We start from the raw sequence: 22,115 nt of genomic DNA, 5'->3' as shown, positions 1-22,115 counted from the left end.
GCAAGGTCCTGTCCTACATACACTAATCATCAATCTGCAAGACCATGATGTGCATTCGRAAAGTATTCAGACCCCTTTTAAGAGACACCGCTCAATCGGTTTGATACTGCACTGTTCTGTGGCATCACAGAGTAGCCACTAGTATACGTAGCTAGCTGCCCTGCAAGTCAGCATATCTGTGAGCATCTTGAGAATTGTGAAAATGTACATTAATCTTCTCATTAATTTCCTGTCGGATACTGGAAATATTATAACAAACCGCTCAGATACAGCTGTTCTTTTACCTCTTGGCCAAATGGTGTCAATGATGAGCTGGATAATACATGCAGATCACTTTGGTATGTCTATCTGTCTGATCTGTGATTGTTTAGTAAACAATGTGAAGGAATAGTCACAAAGGGCTTATATCTGATGTGCAAGACTGTTTATTTGTGTGTGTGAAGATGCATGTGCATATAGGCATAGACATGCGAAGTATGGGTGCTGGAAGGTGCTGCAGCACCCCCTGTTAGTGAGATGGTAAAACTGCAATGTGTCAAAAAGTATAACATTTAATTAAATTATTGATWTAAATGATCATGGGTTTGGGGAAGGGTAGACAAAAAAAAACATTGGATATTTATAGAATATATGGGAACCATTCTGTATGGAGAGCTCTCAGGTCTGTTTTTAAAGCGGTGATATGCTCTTATCTTTTCAGTTGTAGGGGTTTGGAGTCGGACATGTATTCTGCTGGACAATAAACAGTTTAGTTTGAGTTGAGTCGGGTCTCTCTTCCCCTGTCCATGATTTAAGTYTGAGGAAGCAAATTTTCACCATTAAAATGCACCTTTATAATAAAGCATTACATGCATCTTTCATTGCATTCACAGACTTATGTAAGATAGCCTACTATTCCTACTATGGTGAGTAGATTGGAGTCATAATTTAGGMTAATAATATACAGTGCCTTCAGMAAGTATTCACACCCCTTGACTTTTTCCAMATTTTGTTGTGTTACAGCCTGAATTTAAAATGAACTAAATGTAGCTATTTTGTCAACAATATCCCATAATGTCAGAGTGGAGATATGTTTTTCGAAATATTTACAATTAATAAAAAAAGAAAAGCTAAAATGTCTTGAGTCAATAAGTATTCAACCACTTGGTAATGGCAAGCCTAAATAAGTCACATAATATGTTGCATGGACTCACTCTGCRTGCAATAATAGTGGTTAACATGATTTTTGAATGACTACACCATCTCTGTAMCCCACACATACAGATAATTGTAAGGTCCCTCAATCGAGCAGTGAATTTCAAACACAGACTCAACAATAAAGATCAGGGAGGTTTTCCAATGCCTCAAAGACGGGCACCTATTGGTAGATGGGTAATAAAATTWAAAAAAGAGACATTGAATATCCCTTTGAGCATGGTGAAGCTATTAATTACACTTTGGATGGTGTATCAATACACCCAGTCTTTTCAGTGTCCTGAGGGGGATAAGGTGTTATCGTGCCATCTTCACAACTTTCTCTGTGTGTTTGGACCATGATAGTTTGTTGGTGATGTGGACACCAAGGAACTTGAAGGTCTCGACCCGCTCCACTACAGCCCCATCGATGTGAATAGGGGCTGGTTCGGCCCTCCTTTTCCTGTAGTCCACAATCATCTCTTTTGTCTTGCTCACGTTGAGGGAGAGGTTGTTGTCCTGCCAGGTCTCTGACCTCCTCCCTATAGGCGGTCTAATCGTTGTCGGTGATCAGGCCTACCACTGTTGTGTCGTCAGCAAACTTTAACGATGGTGTTGGAGTTGCGCCTGGCCACGTGGTCGTGGGTGAACAAGGAGTACAGGAGGGGGCCCCGTGTTGAGGATCAGCGTGGCAGATGTGTTGTTGCCTACCCTTACCACCTGGGGGTGGCCCGTCAGGAAGTCCAGGATCCAGTTGCAGAGAGGTGTTTAGTCCCAGGGTCCTTAGCTTAGTGATAAGCTTTGTGGACACTATGGTGTTGAACGCCGAGCTGTAGTCAATGCACAGCATTCTCACATAGGTGTTCCTTTTGTCCAGGTRGGAAAGGGGAGTGTGTGGAGTACGATTGAGATCGCGTCCTCTGTTAAGGGCGGTATGCGAATTGGAGTGGGTCTAGGGTTTCCGGGATGATGGTGTTGATTTGAGCCATGGACTAGCCTTTCAAAGCTCTTCATGGCTGCTGACGTGAGCACTCCATAGCTCTATATTTTCAAGCAAAGTGGTGGCTGCATCATGTTATGGGTATGCTTTTAATGGTTAAGGACTGGAAAGTTTTTTAGGATAAAAAATAAACAGAATGGAGCTAAGCACTGGCAAAATCCTAGAGGAAAACCTGGTTCAGTCTGCTTTCCACCAGACATTGGGAGATGAATTCACCTTTCAGCAGGACAATAACTTAAAACTCAATGCCAAACCTACACTGGAGTTACTTACAAATGAGGTAGTGAATGTTCCTGAGTGGCCTGGTTAGTTTTGACTTAAATCTGTTTAAATCTATGGCARGACCTGAAAATGGTTGTCTAGCAATGATCAACACCTAATTTGACAAAACTTGAAGAATCTTGAAAATAATAAATGGGCAAATGTTGCACAACCCAGATGTGGAAAACTCTTAGACTTACCCAGAAAGACTCACATCTGTAATCACTGCCCAAGGTGCTTCCACAAAGTATTGACTCAGGGGTATGAATACTTATGAAAATCAGATATTTCTGTATTTCATTTTTTTATATTAGCAAAAATTTCTAAAAACATGTTTTTCTTTGTCATTATGCGGATTTTGCATGATTGTGTGAGGAAAAAATCTATTTAATCCATTTTGAATTCAGGCTGTAACACAACAAAATTTTAAATAAGTCAAGGGGCATGAATACTTTCTGAAGGCACACTAACTCAATCACTGTTCACAAAAAAATACTGCAATGTTCAATGCATGGCTGAGCGTRTAGTAGCATAGAGCCGTGGAGGCTCCTCAGAGGAGGACCATACTCCTCAGCGAATTTAATAAAAATTGAAACTTTTTAAATGTTTATCCTTTTTACATAAAACTATACAACATATATCCACATCACCAAATAATTTAGTAAAACACTTCTGCAATGGTCTACAGTAGCCTCAACAGCACTTTTGTMCTCCTCTGGGTACATTGACTTCAATACAAAACCTAGGATGGTCATGGTTCKTACCCCATTCCATAGACTTACACAGTAATTATGACAACTTACTGAAAACTTCCTCCAACCTATCAGAGCTCTTGCAGCATGAACTGACATGTTGTCCACCCGATCAGAGAACTAATCTAGAACTAAAAGCATAAGCTACAGCTAGCTAGCACTGCATACCCTGGGACTAAACACCTCCCTCTGCAACTGGATCCTGGACTTCCTGACGGGCCACCCCCAGGTCATAAGGGTAGGTAACAACACATCCGCCACGCTGATCCTCAACACGGAGGCCGCCAGGGGTGCATACGCAGTCACCTCCCTGTTCACTCATGACTGCACGACGGCCAGGCACCACTCCAACACCATTAAGTTTGCTGATGACACAACAGTGGTAGGCCTGATCACCGACAACAATGAGACAGCCTATAGGGAGGAGGTCAGAGACCTGACCGTGTGGTCAGGTCTCTTCTTTATCTTGATCACGTTGAGGGAGAGGCTGTTGTCTTTACAGCCTCTCCCTCAACGTGATCAAGATAAAGAAGATGATTGTGGACTACGGGAAAAAGGAGGACCGAGCACGCCCCCATTCTCATCGACGGGGCTTTAGTGGAACAGGTTGAGAACTTCAAGATCCTTGGTCTCCACATTACAAACAAACTAACATGGTCCAAGCACACCAAGACGGTCGTGAAGAGGGCACGACAAAACCTATTCCCCCTCAGGAGACTGAAAAGATTTGTTGTGGGTCCTCAGATCCTCAAAAGGTTTTACAGCTGCACCAGAGAGCAGCCTGACGGGCTGCATCACTGCCTGGTATGGCAACTGCTCGGCCTCCGACCACARGGCACTACAGAGGGTAGTGCGTACGGCCCAGTACATCACCRGRGCCAAGCTCCCTGCCATCCAGGACCTCTATTCCAGGCGCTGTCAGAGGAAGGCCCTAAAAATGGTCAAAGACTCCAGACACCCAAATCATAGACTGTTCTCTCTGCTACCACACGGCAAGCGGTACCAGAGCGCCAAGTCTAGGTCMAAGAGGCTTCTAAACAGCTTCTATCCCCAAGCCATAAGACTCCTGAACATCTAATCAAACGGTTACCCAGACTATTTGCATCCCCCCTCTTCTACACTGCTGCTACTCTGTTATTATCTATGCATAGTCACATTAATACATGTACATATTACATCAACACTAGTGCCMCTGCACATTGACTCTGTACCGGTACACCCTGTATATAGCACTGCTATTGTTATTAAACTGCTGCTCTTTAATTATTTGTTATTCTTCTCTCTTAATTTCTTTCTGGGGGTATTTTCTTAAAACTGCATTGTTGGTTAAGGGCTTGTAAGTATGCATTTCACTGTAAGGTCTACACCTGTTGTATTAGACGCATGTGACAAAATGTGATTTGATCAAATGTGGTGAGTTGACTCAGAGAGAAAGACAATAGTTGAACAGTTTTAAACAAATAMATTTCTTCAAAAAGGGAGGAGCAAGAGAAAGAGAGCTAGATATAGTCATTTTTCACAYTCACTTAGCAAATGCAGCTAGTTAGCATCCCTCTGTTTGAGSCGGGTGTTTGCTAWGTTACCTAGCTGGCTATGACTATCCAACACTGGAATTCTTCCAAGTGAAGGTAAGCTTTTGGTTTGACTAATGTATTACCACCAGGGCCTGCCGGTGTAACTGCTTGACTGTACAGCATGATTGTAGYGGGTTTATAAACGTGTTCTATTAGCTACAGTGCATTCGGCAAGAACTCAGACCCCTTCACTTTTCCCACATTTTGTTACGTTAGCCTTATTCTAAAATTGAAGGCGAAAACAGGTTGATTTTTTTGCAAATTTATAAAAAATGAAAACCAGAAATAGCTTATTTTACAGAMTCTTTGCTATGCTACTCGAAATTGAGCTCCGGTGAATCCTGTTTCCATTGATCATCCTTGAGATGTTTCTACAACTTGATTGGAGGCCACCTGTGGTAAATTCAATTGATTGGACATTTGGAAAGGCACACATCTGTCTATATAAAAAGGTCCCACAGTTGACACTACATGTCAGAGCAAAAACCAAGCCATGAGGTCGAAGGAATTGTCTGTAGAGCTGAAGCATGACTGTGTCGAGGAACAGATCTGGGGAAGGGTACCAAAAAAATGTCTGCAGCATTTAAGGTCCCCAAGAACACAGTGGCCTCCATCATTCTTAAAATGGAAGAAGTTTGGAACCACCAACTCTTCCTAGAGCTGGCCGCCCGGTCAAACTGAGCAATTGGGCGAGAAGGGCCTTGGTCAGGGAGGTGACCCAGAACCCGATGGTAACTGACAGAACTCCAGATACCTCTGTAGAGATTGGACAACCATCTCTGCAGCACTCCACCAATCAAGCCTTTATGGTTAGTGGCCAAATGGAAGCCACTCCTCTGTAAAAGGCACGACAGCACCTAAAGACTCTCAGATCACGAGAAACAAGATTCTCTGGTCTGATGAAACCAAGATTGAACTCCTTGGCCTGAATGCCAAGCATCCCGTCTGGAGGAAACCTGGCACCATCCTTACGGTGAAACATGGTGGTGGCAGCATCATGCTGTGGGGATGTTTTTCAGGGGCAGGGATTGGGAGACTAGTCAGGATCGAGGGAAAGATKAACAGAGCAAAGTACCCAGAGATCCTTGATGAAAACTTGCTCCAGAGCACTCAGGACCGCAGACTGGGGTTGTGATTGCCGGCTGTGATCGCTGCCAAAGGTGCTTCAACAAAGTACAAAGGGTCTGATTACTTATGCAAATGTGATAATTAAAGTTATAATTTAATACATTTGCTAACATTTTTAAAAAACAGTTTTTGCTTTGTAATTATGGGGTATTGTCTGTTGATTGTTGAGGGGGGGAAAACGATTTAATCAATTTTAGAACAAGGCTGTATCGTAACAAAACGTGGAAAAATTCAAAGGGTGTGAATACTTTCCGAATGCACTGTACATATCAGTGCAGAGAACCACCTACAATTGCCCAGGTGGTTAAAATACTATAGATTTAATTTGTGTCCACCTCTTTTTTTTTTTTTTTACAGGGGGTGGCAATTCATAAAATCAAAACAAAACCAGATTTCCCATTAAAACAAAAAGTTTATTTAACTTTCTCTGTATAATTTTATTATAATAAGACACTCCTCTGCTTGTACATTGCTCCCTTGAACTTAAAAAAATGGCAACATTAGTTTGTGGGAATGTAAGTTGGGGTAGACAAAAACCTAGATACATACCAATATACATACATGTGTGTATATTACGGTTCCATAAATAAACCATAAATTATAGAACAGCTTTAACCACTCCAGGTACCTTGGTGATGCTGGAAATATAGTACAATCTTTGAGGTTTTCAAGAATATACTAGTTTTTTCTTTAAACATGAGTACATACAATATGAGCACATCAACAACAAGTGTTAAGGAAGGATGCAGGGCTCGTACGAGCCTGTGTTAAGTGTATGGCTACCACTGTTTTCACAGGCAAGGTGAGCTGCACCCATGGATGTGGTCATGCTTAGTAGAAGTCATAGTGAAAAATAAAATATACCCACTTCATTTTGCCTGCCTTAAGAGAGTATGGTAAACATTTCAATACACCTCAAGAACTGATTATGTACTTCATTGGATAAACATATACACACACACACTTGAATGTATATACGTGAATGTATATAAGAAAGAAAAAACTGTAGAATTGTCTTAATATAGTTGTTAAAACTAAGTATGGGCAAACAAGGCGAAAGTGTTTGCCATCCACATAAACCCCCCCCCCCAAATAAGATATTACAGACACCAGAAAATGCACACACACATACACTCAAATGCCCTACTCACAACATCCCAAAGCTAATCTTAAAACGGTGGCTGTCAGTAAACAAACAAACCCCAACTTACAAGCTGTGAAAAATGTATGCAGATGAAGATAAAAAGAAGAAGTTATAATTTAATCTATTATTTGGTAGGATGCGCCCCCCCCCTCCATCAAATGTTCAAAACAAGCTGTGTGCCATTTTGTTAGTCGTGTGATACATCGGTCAGTGAAATCAAAAGTTCTAAACCCTTGTATTCCCTATAACACTCTTGGAGAATAATATTATACTTTGCAAATGTATTTGGAAATGTGGGAAATCAGTGGTGTGAACACAGACCACCCTTGCCCCTTCCCACCATAGTCCAAGATTCAGTTCAATTGAGCTATTTAGTTGCCATCAAGGTTTTGGAAAGGCCATCTTGAATTAATGTATGCTTTGAAAATACTTCCTCTATATGGAGCTCTTGCCCGCCTAACTTTGGTTACAAGTGTCTCTTCTACAGCACAGTGCAGTTAGTTGTGTTTAAGTAGAGAGCCTTCCTGCATTGAGTAGGACAGCAGATTAATATAATAAAAGCACAATATGCCGATGGCCAAACTTAACACTGAGTACGATACCTGCTGCATAATGTAACAACTTTGCGCAAAAAAATACACCAACCATTTCTTTATACTATAGGTGTGCTCATCTCTTGAAGCAAAATAATTAAAAAAATAATAATAAACAGTATCTTAAAATAAGATCAAATAACTTTGTATTTACTTCTCGCATTTTCAATGAACAGATTTTTCCCTGACAAGAAATTTCATGCGAAAATATCTATATATATATATAAACTTATGAACGATAGTATGTGTGTGTATATATATATATATATATATATATATAGAATATAAATACACACACACACTACCGTTCAAATCTTTTATAACTACTCCCCATTCAAGGGTTTTATTTTTTATTATTTTCTACATTATAGAATAATCAAAACTATGAAATAACACATATGGAATCATGTAGGAACCAAAAAGAGTGTTAAACAAATCAAAATATATTTGATATATAGCCACCCTTTGCCTCGACAGCTTTGCACACTCTTGGCATTCTCTCAACCAGCTTCATGATGTAGTCATCTGGAATGTATAACAGGTGCGCCTTGTTGAAAGTTAATTTGTGGAATTTCTTTCCTTCTTAATGAGTTTGAACCAATCAGTTGTGTTGTGACAAGGTAGGGGGAGTATACAGAAGATAGCCCTATTTGGTAAAAGACCAAGTACATATTATGGCAAGAACAGCTCAAATAAGCAAAGAGAAATGACATCATCATTACTTTAAGACATGAAGGTCAGTCAATGAGGAACATTAAGAACTTTGAAAGTTTCTTCAAGTGCAGTCGCAAAAACCATCAAGCGCTATGATGAAACTGGYTCTCATGAGGACCGCCACAGGAATAGAAGACCCAGAGTTAGCTGTGCTGCAGAGGGTAAGTTCATTAGTTACCAGCCTCAGAAATTGCAGCCCAAATAAATCCTTCAGAGTTCAAGTAACAGACACATCAACAGTTCATAGGAGACTGAATCAGGCCTTCATGGCCAAACCACTACTAAAAGTACACTAATAAAAAGAAGAGACTTGCTTGGGGCAAAAAACACAAGCAATAGACATTAGACCGGTGGAAATCTGTCCTTTGGTCTAGAGTCCAAATTTGAGATTTTTGGTTCCAACCGCTGTCTGAGACGCAGTGTGGGTGAACGGATGATCTCCGCATGTGTATTTCCCACCCTAAAGCATGGAGGAGGTGGTTATGGTGTGGGGGTGCTTTGCTGGTGACACTGTCAGTAATTTATTTAGAATTCAAGGCACACTTAACCAGCATGGCTACCACAGCATTCTGCAGTGATACGCCATCCMATCTGGTTTGGGCATCGTAGGACTATCGTTTGTTTTTCAACAGGACAATGACCCAACACACCTCCAGGCTGTGTAAGGGCTATTTTACCAAGAAGGAGAGTGATGGAACGCTGCATCAAATTACCTGGCCTCCACAATCCCCCAACCTCAAACAAATTGAGATGGTTTGGGATGAGTCGGACCGCAGAGTGAAGGAAAACAGCCAACAAGTGCTCAGCATATTTGGTAAATCCAAGAGTGTTGGAAAATCATTCCAGGTGAAGCTGGTTGAGAGAATGCCAAGAGCGTGCAAAGCTGTCATCAAGGCAAAGGGTGGCTATTTGAAGAATCTCAAATATAAAATATTTAGATTTGTTTAACACTTTTTTGGTTACTACATGATTCCCATATGTGTTTTCACTATTATTCTACAATGTATGTTGAAAAAAGAAAAACCCTTGAATGAGTAGGTTGTTCTAAAACATTTGACCGGTAGTGTATGCGYGTGTGTGTGTATATATAAAGCATTCAAGCTATCAATTCAGTCTTCTTAGGGTAAACAAACTTCAAAATGAACAGGAGAGAATCTTTCTTCTGCAAAACAGAGAAGAGAATGCTATGTTGAGAGAGCATTTTATCTAACAGAACCAAAAGAGCATTGGAAAGTAATAAGAGCAGGTCAACAAAAACTCAAATCACACAGCCTAGTTCTGAACAAGCAGCAAAGACATTGATATTCGAGACACAATCAATGTGAGGAGAGTGTGGATGGGTGAGCAGTAGTACTTCAACTGGTCTGCTGTGGCGGTCACAGTAATTAAACAGATCAGGAGATCAAAAACTCAGAGGGAGGTGGGGGGAGTTGTATAAAAAGGTATTTTAATGACCTGCTTTGCAGAAGAAAAAAATACACATACCTAACTTTTTAAAGGGTGGGGGGGGAAACAAAACTGACAAAGGAAGGGAAAAAACAAGGTAGAGAATTTTTATTATAATCTATGGTACAATTGTTCTCGTTGAAAGAAGAACCTGAACCCCCCCACCCCATGTGGGAAAATATAATGAAGATAACTGCCCTACCGAATACCACCCCAACCAAAAGCGTGGTAGAAATATACACAGGTAACATCAATATAAAAATCTGCCTTCTCCTGGCTAGCCAATTCCTCCAACGTGTTTTATCATGACATGTCACACTGCGTACACACACTACTGCGCGTGGTTGTGTATGTCTGTTATGTCATATTGTGCTTGTAAATGCAAACGTGTTTTTTGTTGTCGTTGTGTCCTCAGTCAAAAGAGGTGTGTGTTCGAAACGAAYAAGGGTGTCTAATCAAACCTAAATTTGGGTGGAATTCTGAAGGGTGGGGGGGGTACAACTGAAAAGGGAGGGAGCAGARTGACACTACAATAACGGACGGTAGATAGCAATTGGATGGAGAAAGAAGCGRGGGGGGGGGGGGGGGTTTAAACGTGAGTGTGTACACTGTCTCCATAACTATGTGCTAATATGTTAAGGGATGAGAACAGATAAGAGGCTGAAGGAACAATAGATACAGAAAGGGATAAAGAAGAGGGGTGGGGCGGGGGGATGCATTTGAAATGTTTTCAGATCTTCTCCTTCACTTCCTGTTTTTGGGGGAGGGCCAGTTTCCACGGCGCTCACCGCGTTGGCCCCCTCCGTTTCCAGCTCCGCCTCCTCCCCCACTGGGCGGGCCCCGCGGGCCTCTTCCTCCCCCTCCTCCCTCTCTTCCTCCAGCGTTGACCCTCCTGTTCTGTCGCTCCATGCCGGGACGCTGGCTAGAGAAGCTTCTYTTGTTTGCCGCCTGCTCCTTCGCAGTCATCTCTCGTTCTCCGACCCCTCCTCCTCCCCCACCTCCACCTCCTCTTCCGGGTGGGTGATGATGGTGATGGGAGGAATAGGACTTCCCTCCTCCTCCCTCCCTCTCCCGGAACTCGGTGAAGTCACTGCTCTCGGAGGCGGTCTCCCACTCCTCATTGGCCTGGTCTGAGTTCTGGTTGGAGAAGTCAGGGGATTTGGCGCCTCCTGCTGGGTTGTGGTGATGCTGAGGGTGGGCAGGGCCAGAGTTGCCCTGGTTGTAGTGATGGTGGTGACTGTTGGCGTTAGCGCTTCCAAGATGGGCGCCGGTACTGCTGTTGTTGTTGGTAGCTGTGGTAGCAATGTGGTTAGCGTTGGGGGCAGTGCCGGTCAAGGGCACCGCTTTGTGAGCGCCGTCGGTGACATCCTGAATGTAATTCTGGCAGGGCGAGGAGGGTCGGCCTCCTCCGTTGATGCGAGCGGCGTTCTCTCGCTCCTTCAGCCTGCGGAAGCGCGGTGGCTTGTCCTGTTGGTGTTGGGAGCGCCCGTGGCGACGKCGTCTCGGGGGGCGCTCAAAGCCATCCCGGGGGACGCAAGGGAAGTCACGCCCGTCCGGGCCGGAGAGAGGAAGGGGCCCGCTGGAGTTGGTAGTTGGATTAGCCGTGGACTGCTGGGTCCCAACTCCTCCATTCTCCATGGAGCCCTGTGGGGCTGGAGTAGGTGCAGCAAGGATAGATTGTGGAGGGGTTGTTCCTCCCTGATTCTGAGCTTGGCTTCCGTCCACTGACTTCTCCTCCCCACTGGTTCCACGACCCGTTTCTTTGGGTGCAGACGACTGCATTGGGCCCTGCTGCTTGCGGACCGAGCCTGAGGACTTGGAGGCCCAGCCTTGAGGGTCRGCCCTGGATCCTGACCTGTGACCGCCAGCCATTCCTCCTCCGCCTCCACCACTTCTATAGATGCTGCCACCTCCTCCCCCGCCGCCGCCCCCCCTACCCCTCCTAGAGGGCACCCCTCTGGGGGTGAACACCCGGGCCTGGGAGCCTCTGGATGGGGCGGAGCCGCCACTGGTAAAGTTATCTGTGCCGCTGCCATTCTTGGTGCTGGATTTGCGGTCTTCCTTGTCCGACTGGGCCAGGTCGCTGGCGGCACTCTCACTGCCAGTCTCCGACCCYCTCTGCCTCCTCCTCTTGGGGACCTCCTCGTATTCTGAACCCTCGCTGCGGGTCTCGCTGTGGTTACGGGCRCGCCCCGGGTTGGCTTGCGACCCCCCTCGGTTGCGCCTTGCCCCCGATGCCTCGTCATTGAATTCTTGGTGGTAGCCTCCGCCAGCTCGGTAGTCTCGGCTGCTCCTGCTGCCTGCTGCCCTGCCACGGCTAACGCTGCCACTCCCGGCCGTGCCCGTGTAAGTGCCCCGGTAACCACGGCCACGCCCGTAGAACTCGCCACCTCGTCCWCGGCTGGCTCTGCTACCACGGGCCGAGCCACCGTGGTATGATGCRCCCCCGCTCCTCTCCAACGAGCGCTCTCTGTCCCGCCTATTGGAYGGGGGGCCGGAGTACCCTGATGAGGGGGTGGGGTTGACACCGTCTTTGGGACCCTTGCCCACTCCTCCTCGTTCGTTCGCCGCTCGGTCCTTCCATCCGTTTCTGGGTTTGGGACCGGTCTGAGCTGGCTCTTCTTTACCAGACACTGCAGAGGAGCTCTGTGGGCCGGAGGATGTTTCCTGCTTGACTGATGAATTGCCTCCGTCTTTGTCTTTTCCAGAGCCTCCTCCGCTGGTCTTTTCTCCTCCCTCGCCCTCCCCACCCTCTCTTTTCATCTCCTTCAGCACAGGCCTCTTGATAGGCCCTGCCCTCTTGTTGGTGTTGCTGCCACCCGATTGGCCGCCGGAAGGTTTGTTGTGGTCAGACGCTGTTGGGTGATTGGATGAATCCTCCCCGCCGCGGTTGTTTCCGCCCACTCCTCTCCTGTTGTGTGAGGTGCTTCCTGCATTGCTGCTGCCGGGCCGTGGCCCCCACTGGGTCTCAGTCTTGTGTTCYCTCCCCCCTCGCTCCCGCTGGTTGGGCTTGGGATCACGGTGGTGGTGCTGCTCCTGGCCCTGCCTCTGCTGCTGTTGCTGTTGGGGCTGCTGCTGGGACTGCTGAGACGTCACAGAGGACTGAGAGTGGCTGTGGCCCATCTTATCCTGCTTCATCTCTCTGCTGCTTCCTGCATCATGTCTCTGCCCGGTTCCTGTGTCAGCCTTGCGCTGAGGTGGGAGGAGATGCAGGACCGCCTTGACGCTGCCGTCGTCCCTGGCTGAGGATGACGAGGAGGAGGAKGAGCAGGAGGAGAGGGATGGCTGTTGGAGTGGGGGCGAGGGGTCAACCTTCTTGGGGGCTTCGCCTCCTCTCTCACCGCGGCCATTCTCGGGCTTGTGGGGRTGGAGGGGAAAGTGGGAGGGGCCTTGGTGTTGTTGATGACCATGGTGTTGTTGGTGTTGAGGGTGGTGTAGGTTGTTATTCTCCAGGGGGGAGAGGTCAGTGCGCCCATTGCGGTCGTAGTGGGGGTGGGAGACCCCCCAGATCTGTCCCTGTTGCTGGCCACCCTTGTGGCCCTGGCCSTCATCCTGGTGGCTGAAGCCTCCACCACTCCCCCTCTGCTGCTGCTGGTGTAGGGCCATGCGGGAGCCCTGGTCGGGAAAGTTGCTGTAGTTGCCCCGGCCACCCATGTAGGACTGGTGGTGGTGGTGGCTGCCTCCTSCCTGGCCCCCCACCAGAGTGCCCAAAGGGGGTGGGGTCTGGTTGGAGGAGCCCAAAACAGAGTTGGGCTGCTGGATGGGGCCTGGCACTCCCTCTCGCATACCACGGACTGGAGGGGTGTCACTCCTAAAATAAAAACCAGCGATTGCATAAAAACCTTTATTCCATAAACCGTGTACTGTACTTATAAAACTGACTGGATTCATATATTCATCTCATTTGATTTCAACTAATACATATTTTCCTATTCAAACATTATTGTATGATTTGATCATTAAACAGATACTTGGGGATTGGCCCTTTATCTATTTCCACAGAGTCAGATGAACTCATGGATACCACTTTTATGTCTCTGTGTCCAGTATTAAGGAAATTAGAGGTAGTTTCCATGAGCCAAAGCTAACTAGAAACGTCCTTCGAACTACATGCAGAGATAAAAATCATCAGACACTAGGGAAGTAGATAAAGGGCCTCATTGCCAAAATGATCCCTTTAAATGATCGTGAGTGACATCTGACACCCCCCCCCCTCCGTCTTACTTAGGCCCTTTGCCACTGACATCATCCTCTTCCAGTGCCTGCTTCTGTGTCAGAGGGGAGCTCAGTCCCCTGCCTTCGCTGCCCCCAGGGAACACCTCAGGCCCCCAGGCCAGTTTGGGATCCATGGGAGGTGTCCCACGGTTGGGGTGTCCCGGGTGCTGCTGCCTGTCGAAGGTGTCCGAACCAGAGCCCCCTGAATCGGAGCGCTCTCGCCCCATCATCCCTGCAACAGAAACGGGTGTCGCGTTAGAAAAACTCATACTCAATTATAAAAATTATAGCTGGCAACCTGGTGCCATTTCCTATAACATATAAACGTTATTGCATTATCATAACCTAAAAATTCTAAATTTGAATCTGGTTTGCACAAATCTGCCATTGACCTGCAAATTCAGATTCTGCCCTACGGMAAAATACCAACTCCTTGACTGAATATTTCATATATCAAACCAGACTACCATGAGTACCCACCTGCATGTTGCATGTTGGGCGGGTAGTAGTCCATGGGCCCTGGAGGTCGACCCTGCATGCCCCCCTGCATCATCCGGGGGTCCATATAGGGCATCATCATCCAGCGCGGGTCAAAGTTCATGGGCAAGGGCTGGGGGCCGCGGCCCATGGAGCCCTGTGGAGGGTACTGAAGGGACCCTGACTGCTGCTGCTTGGGACCCTGGGTCTGAGTGGTGGCCCCCGGAGAAGGGCCCTGCTGCTGGGGGGCCTGCTGAGGCTGCTGGGGTGGGAGCTGCTGCTGGCTCTGTTGGGCTGCTTGGCTGTGCTGCTGCTGCCACTGCTGCTGCTGCTTCATCAGCTGCTCCTGAAGACACCAAATGGGAGAGATGTTATAATATACAGTACATTCGTAAAGTGTTCAAACCCTTCACTTTTGACATTTTGTTACGTTACAGCCTTACTCTAAAATGTATTAAATAATTTATTTTTCCCTCATCAATCTACACACAATACCCCATAATGACATAGCAAAAACGGTGTTTGTTTGGTTAAAAAAATATATTATAAAAATTAATATATATTAATATATACCATATTACAATAAGTATTTAGACCTTTGCTATGAGACTCGAAATTGAGTTCAGGTGCATCCTGTTTCATTGATCATCCTTGAGATGTCTACAACTTGATTGGAGTCCACCTGTGGTAAATTCAATTGGTTGGACATGATTTGGAAAGGCACACACTGTCTATATAAGATCCCACAGTTGATAGTGCATGTCAGAGCCAAAACAAGCCGAATGAATTGTCCGTAGATCTCAGAGACAGGATTATGTCAAGGCACAGATCTGGGAAGGGTACCAAAAATGTCTGTGGGATTGAAGTTCCCAAGAACACAGTGGCATCCATCACTCATATGAATGGAAGATGTTTGGAACACCAAGACTTCTAGAGCTGGCCGCCGGCAAACTGAGAAATCGGGAGAGAAGGGCCTTGGTCAGGGAGTTGACCAAGAACCGATGGTCACTCTGACAGAGCTCCAGAGTTCTCTGTGGAGGATGGGAGAACCTCAGAAGAACAGCCATTCTGCAGCACTCCACCAATCAGGCCTTTATGGTAGAGTGCCAGAGGACAGCAACCTCAGTAATACTTACATAAGTCATAGCAGAGCTCTTATCCAGAGCGACTTACAAATTGGTAGAAGCAGACACCCGCATGGAGTAACCAAAGGACACTAACGGACTCAGACCAGAGAAACAGATTCTCTTGTCTGATGAACCAAGATTGAACTCTTTGGCCTGAATGCCAAGCGTCACGTCTGGAGGAAACCAGGCACCGTTATCATCTGACCAATACATTCCTACGGTGAAGCATGGTGGTGGCAGCATCATGCTGTGGGGATGTTTTTCAGCAGCAGGGACTGGAGACTAGTCAGGATCGAGAGAAAGAGGAACGGAGCAAAGTAGAGAGATCTGGTGAAAACCTGCTCCAGAGCGCTCAGACTGGGGTGAAGGTTCACCTTCCAACAGGACAACACCCTAAGCACATAGCCAAGACAATGCAGGAGTGACTTCGGGACAAGTCTCTGAATGTCTCTTGAGTGTCCCAGCCAGAGCTGGATTCTAACCCGATCGAACATCTCTGGGGTGAACTGAAAATAGCTGCAGCAACGCTCCCATCCAACTGACAGAGCTTGAGAGGATCTACAGAGAAGAATGGGAGAAATTCCAAAATACAGGTTCACCAAGCTTGTAGCATCATACCAAGAACCCAAGAAGACTCAAAGTATGAGTTAAGGTATGAATATTACTTGCAACATTCTAAAAAAACAGTTTTTGCTTTGTCATTATGGGGTATTGTGTGTAGATTGATGAGGGGGAAAACTATTTAATCAATTTGGAATAAGGTTGTAACATACCAAACATACCAAAATGTGGAGAAAGTGAAGGGGTCTGACTGAATTCTTTCCAAATGCACCGTATGCCATTTAGCAGACGCTTTATCCAAAGCCACTTAATCATGCTTGTTGGGCTGGGCGAATAAAGCATTAAATAGATTAATTTGAATGTATGTTTTAGCGCAAAATTCCAAATCCAGTATCACAAGAATAACATTATTTCGTTTTTATCAGCGTTTATGTCCGCTTGTCCTCATGTCTTTTTGGTCTCTTCTCCTTGGCTCGTTCTGTGCTGTGTGCACTAGAGGTCGACCGATTAATCGGAATGGCCGATTAATTAGGGCCGATTTCAAGTTTTCATAACAATCGGAAATAGTCAGTCAAGAACACATTCTTATTTTCAATGACGGCCTAGGAACGAACGGTGGGTTAACTGCCTTGTTATGGGGCAGAACGACAGATTTTTACCTGTCAGCTCGGGGATTCAATCTTGCAACCTTACAGTTAACTAGTCCAATGCTCTAACCACCTGCCTCTCATTGCACTCCACGAGGAGCCTGCCTGTTACGCGAATGCAGTAAGAAGCCAAGGTAAGTTGCTAGCTAGCATAAACTTATCTTATAAAAAACAATCAATCAATCATAATCACTAGTTAACTACACATGGTTGATGATATTACTAGTTTGTTTATCTAGCGTGTCCTGCGTTGCATATAATCGATGCGGTGCGCATTCACGGAAAAAGGACTGTTGTTGCTCCAACGTGTACCTAACCATAAACATCAATGCCTTCTTAAAATCAACATGCAGAAGTATATATTTTTAAACCTGCATATTTAGCTAAAAGAAATCCAGGTTAGCAGGCAATATTAACCAGGTGGAATTGTGTCACTTCTCTTGCGTTCATTGCACGCAGAGTCAGGGTATATGCAACAGTTTGGGCCGCCTGGCTCGTTGCAAACTAATTTGCCAGAATTTATGACATAACATTGAAGGTTGTGCAATGTAACAGGAATATTTAGACTTATGGATGCCACCCGTTAGATAAAATACGGAACGGTTCCGTATTTCACTGAAAGAATAAACGTTTTGTTTTCGAGATGACAGTTTCCGGATTCGACCATATTAATGACCTAAGGCTTGTATTTATGTGTGTTATTATATTATAATTAAGTCTATGATTTGATAGAGCAGTCTAACTGAGCGATGGTAGGCACCAGCAGGCTCGTAAGCATTCATTCAAACAGCACTTTCGTGCGTTTTGCCAGCAGCTCGTCGCTGTGCTTCAAGCATTGCGCTGTTTATGACTTCAAGCCTATCAACTCCCGAGATTAGGCTGGTGTAACCGATGGAATGCCTAAAGCTAGTTAGCGGGGTGCACGCTAATAGCGTTTCAAACGTCACTCGCTCTGAGACTTGGAGTAGTTGTTCCCCTTGCTCTGCACGGGTAACGCTGCTTCGAGGGTGGCTGTTGTCGATGTGTTCTTCGTTCGAGCCCAGGTAGGAGCGAGGAGAGGGACGGAAGCTATACTGTTACACTGACAATACTAAAGTGCCTATAAGAACATCCAATAGTCAAAGGTATATGAAATACAAATCGTATAGAGAGAAATAGTCCTATAATTCCTATAATAACTACAACCTAAAACTTCTTAACTGGGAATATTGAAGACTCATGTTAAGAGGAACCACCAGCTTTCATATGTTCTGAGCAAGGAACTTAAACGTTAGCTTTCTTACATGGCACATATTACACTTTTACTTTCTTCTCTAACACTTTGTTTTTGCATTATTTAAACCAGGTTGCCATTATTTATTTGAGGCTAAATTGATTTTATTGATGTATTATATTCAGTTAAAATAAGTGTTCATTCAGTATTGTTGTAATTGTCATTATTATAAATAAATAAATAAATAAAAAGTATTTATTTTTAAATCGGCCGATTAATCGGTATCGGCTTTTTTGGGTCCTCCAATAATCGTTGTTGAAAAATCATAATCGGTCGACCTCTAGTCTCAAGGCTTAAAAATCCTTCTTTAACCGGTCTTGAGGTGGATTTAACAAGTGACATCATTAAGGGATTCTACTTTCACCTGGTCAGWCTCATGAAAAAAACAGGTGTTCCTAATGTTTTGTACACTCAGTTTAAATTATGAATTGTCCATTTTAGGCCATTTCGCCCAGCCCTACATGCGTGGTTGGGCGATGTCAACTTTTATCATATCGTGATTATGTACCCATAAAACATTGTGATATACGATGCCAAACCCCCCTACTAGCCACCCCAAATATATTACAGAAATTATTACGGTTGATATGCAGCCATTGTCAATGGTCGAGGACRTCTGTTTCACTGCCCTGATGRCATATCTACAACCACACTACAAGATGCCATGTCGAAAAACAACTGCMTGGATGGAGAAACTGTACAATGACTGCTCTGCGAGTACAAAGCGCGAGCACAAACGTGACATTAATAACAAATTGTTGGACKTCTATGAACAGGCTGTCACAYATCACTGCAACCAGCCATCACATTGAAGAGAAGTGGAGTCCCATGTACTGACAACTGAACAGAGGAGAGGGACATAGCAGAGAACCAAAAACGGCATTCACTACCATYGTTGCTGAGTGGGTGGGGGACAGCAGTAAGGTCAGAGCCGTCTGTTAGGTAGCAAGTACTGCGATAGATTGTACTGCATTGCCCCATAGCAGTCATACCAATGGTTTATATACATCATGGGTCATATGCAGGACCATATATGAATGGTGAATTCACGCCATATTATCGTTTAAACAATTTAAAAAAAAAATGGCAGTTGAAAGTATTTAACCCACCAAATCAAAATGCAACACTAAAATCTAGAAATTGTACGCCCACAAACTTGCCATCATCCATAGCACCGAGCCATTATCAATCATGTCAACCAATGCAGTGGTAGAATGTTTTTTGTGATAAGTATGCTGATTGGCTGTGATCAAATCATTATTTTCCATGTAGTCGCTTATTTGTTTACTCACAATACCCTCTAATATCTTACTGATTGAAGGGAGTAGACTGATTGGTCGACTATTAGCAGATGTAAGGAATTTGTTGTTGCCTTTTGGGATTGGACACACCTTAGCATGCTTCCATACATTTGGATATTGACTGTTTTCCAGTGACCAATTAAATATATATTTCAGAGGAGCTGCAATTGGGGAGCAGCATAGCGGAGATAAATATTGTCCATAAGATCATTATCCATAGATTTACCATTGGGTAATGACTTCAATAGGTTATTAGACTGACCTGTTGCTGTCTCTGGAAGCGGGGAGGCAGGGACTTCTGGTACTTGGAGTAGCCCTGTCCCGGGGGGCCGCTGGCTTGGCGACTTGCTCCTCCTCCCATGCTTTCTACCTTCACTGGGTCTACCACTCCTCCACCACCACCTCCTCCGCTGCGGACGTGAGYACTATCTAGGATTTCCTCCTTCCCTTCCCCAGGCACCAGGACATCCAGAGGGGGCTGCTGCAGCTGGGGAGTGGCTGGCTGGGGACACACCTGGGCGTCTGGATGGAGGAAGGGGAGAGAATATAGCAATGATATGCCACTGGTTGTTGGAAGAGGTAAGCAGATGTGAATAATACCAAGTCATGTGCTATACAATTAARGAAGGTCAGTAAAGGTACTATTGTGAACTTAAGACGTGATAAAACAAMAACGTCAAAGATGAACAACTGTTTGGAGAAACACATACAAGCCTTTTGTCGACTGGCCCAAACATAACTTTTTAGAGATACCCACATCAAACGGCTAACCAAGTTGAACTATGTAGACAACACCAGAATGCTGGGTCAAAACTAGGGCTGTTACGGTGATCGTATTACCACCACACTGGCGGTCACAAGTCATGACCACAGTCAAATTCCATGTGACCATTTAGTCACAGGAAAWAGGCTTCTCAAAAACTGCGCTCTGATGCCGCTATAGGCTAGGCCTACTATATTTACTTCTCAACTATCCTAATATTAAGCACACTGCTTCGCTTTACAACCGGAGTAGCCTACCTGGCCTGGCATGAAAATGAACTGTGGAAAAAGCGCCCTCCATTTGCTATTTAAGTGCATACGGATGACATGAATTTTTTCCCCCTGCCCGTGACCGACAGGTGCATGATAATGGCCCATTCTAAATCAAAACAAATTTCACACATACAGTACCAGTCAAAWGTTTGGACACACCTACTCATTCCAGTTATTTTTCTTTATTTTTACTATTTTCTACATTGTAGAATAATAGTGAAGACATCAAAACTTTGAAATAACACATATGGAATCATGTACTAACCAAARAAGTGTTAAACAAATCTAAATATAATTTACATTTGAGATGCTTCAAAGTAGACACCCTTTGCCTTGATGACAGCTATGTGTGTGCTAGAGGTCGACCGATTAATCGCCATGGCCGATTAATTAGGGCCGATTTCAAGTTTTCATAAATCGGTAAATCGGTCTTTTTGGATGCCGCTTATGGCAGACTACATTGCAATCCACGAGGAGACTGCGTGGCAGGCTGAACACCTGTTACGCGAGYGCAACATCAAAGGACCTTGTGGCTGCAAGGAGCCACGGTAAGTTGCTAGCTAGCATTAAACGTATCTGATAAAAAACAATCAATCTTCACATAATCACTAGTTAACTACACATGGTTGATGATACTACTAAGTTAACTGGCTTGTCCTACGTTCAATATAATCAATGTGTTGCCTGTTAATTTATCATCGAATTGCAGCCTACTTCAACTTAGCCAAACSGGGGATTTAACAAAAGCACATCCGCGAAAAAAATCACAGTCGTTGTAYYTTCCCATAAACATCAATGCCTTTCTTAAAATCAATACACAAAGTATATTTTCTTAAACCTGCATATTTAGTTAAAAGAAATTCATGTTAGCAGGCAATATTAATTAGGGAAATGGTGTCACTTCTCTTGCGTTCAGTGCAAGCAGGGTCAGGGCATATACAGCAGGTTTGGGCCGCCTGGCTTCTTGGAACTTGTGTGAAGACCCATTTCTTCCTAAAAAAGGCGTAATATTTTGGCAGAATTTTACATAACTATGACATAACATTGTAGGTCGTGCAATGTACCAGCAATATTGTAGACTTCGGGGCTGCACCCGTCGATTAAAAATACGGAACGGTTCCATAGTTCACTGAAAGAATAAACGTTTTGTTGTTTTCAAATTATAGTTTCCAGATTTGACCAATAATAATGACTAAAGGCTCGTATTTATGGTGTGTTTATTATATTATAATTCAGTCTATGATTTGAATTTGATAGAGCAGTCTGTCTGAGCGGCTGGTAGGCAGCAGCAGGCTGTAAGCATTCATTCAAACAGCACTTTACCGCGTTTGCCAGGCAGCTCTTAGCAATGCTTTAAGCACAGCGCTGTTTATGACTTCAAGGCCTATCAACTCCCGAGATTAGGCTGGCAATACTAAAGTGCCTACAAGAATATCCAATAGTCAAAGGTATACGGAAATACAAATGGTATAGAGAGAAATAATCGACGCGTCATAATTCCTATAATAACCACAACCTAAACTTCTTAACTGGGAATATTGAAGACTCATGTTAAAAGGAACCACCAGCTTCATATGTTCTCATGTTCTGAGCAAGGAACTTAAACGTTAGCTTTTTTACATGGCACATATTGCACTTATACTTTCTCCTCCAAACACTGCGGTTTTTGCATTATTTAAAACATCTTCTCTCCC

General features: G+C 44.6%; 1 protein-coding gene across 3 annotated transcripts in view; it reads right to left on the bottom strand.

Moving 5' to 3' along the window:
* Positions 1-9,765: 9,765 nt before the first annotated feature.
* LOC111954701 (protein PRRC2A) overlaps positions 9,766-22,115 on the bottom strand; it is a 44,283-nt gene continuing 31,933 nt past the window's right edge. For all 3 annotated transcript variants that reach the window (XM_070436239.1, XM_070436236.1, XM_070436237.1), the window contains 4 exons: positions 19,649-19,908; positions 14,481-14,823; positions 14,010-14,232; positions 9,766-13,596 (listed from right to left, as the gene is read on the bottom strand). In XM_070436239.1, coding sequence (XP_070292340.1) covers positions 10,530-13,596; positions 14,010-14,232; positions 14,481-14,823; positions 19,649-19,908 — 3,893 coding nt within the window. In that variant the 3' untranslated portion in view covers positions 9,766-10,529. The remainder of the gene's footprint in view (positions 13,597-14,009; positions 14,233-14,480; positions 14,824-19,648; positions 19,909-22,115) is intronic.

This window comes from Salvelinus sp. IW2-2015, linkage group LG30 (assembly GCF_002910315.2).
Source record: "Salvelinus sp. IW2-2015 linkage group LG30, ASM291031v2, whole genome shotgun sequence".
In the NCBI taxonomy this organism is placed as follows: domain Eukaryota; kingdom Metazoa; phylum Chordata; class Actinopteri; order Salmoniformes; family Salmonidae; genus Salvelinus; species Salvelinus sp. IW2-2015.
Note: the sequence above shows the minus strand (reverse complement) of the source record. Positions and strands in the feature narration are given on the sequence as shown.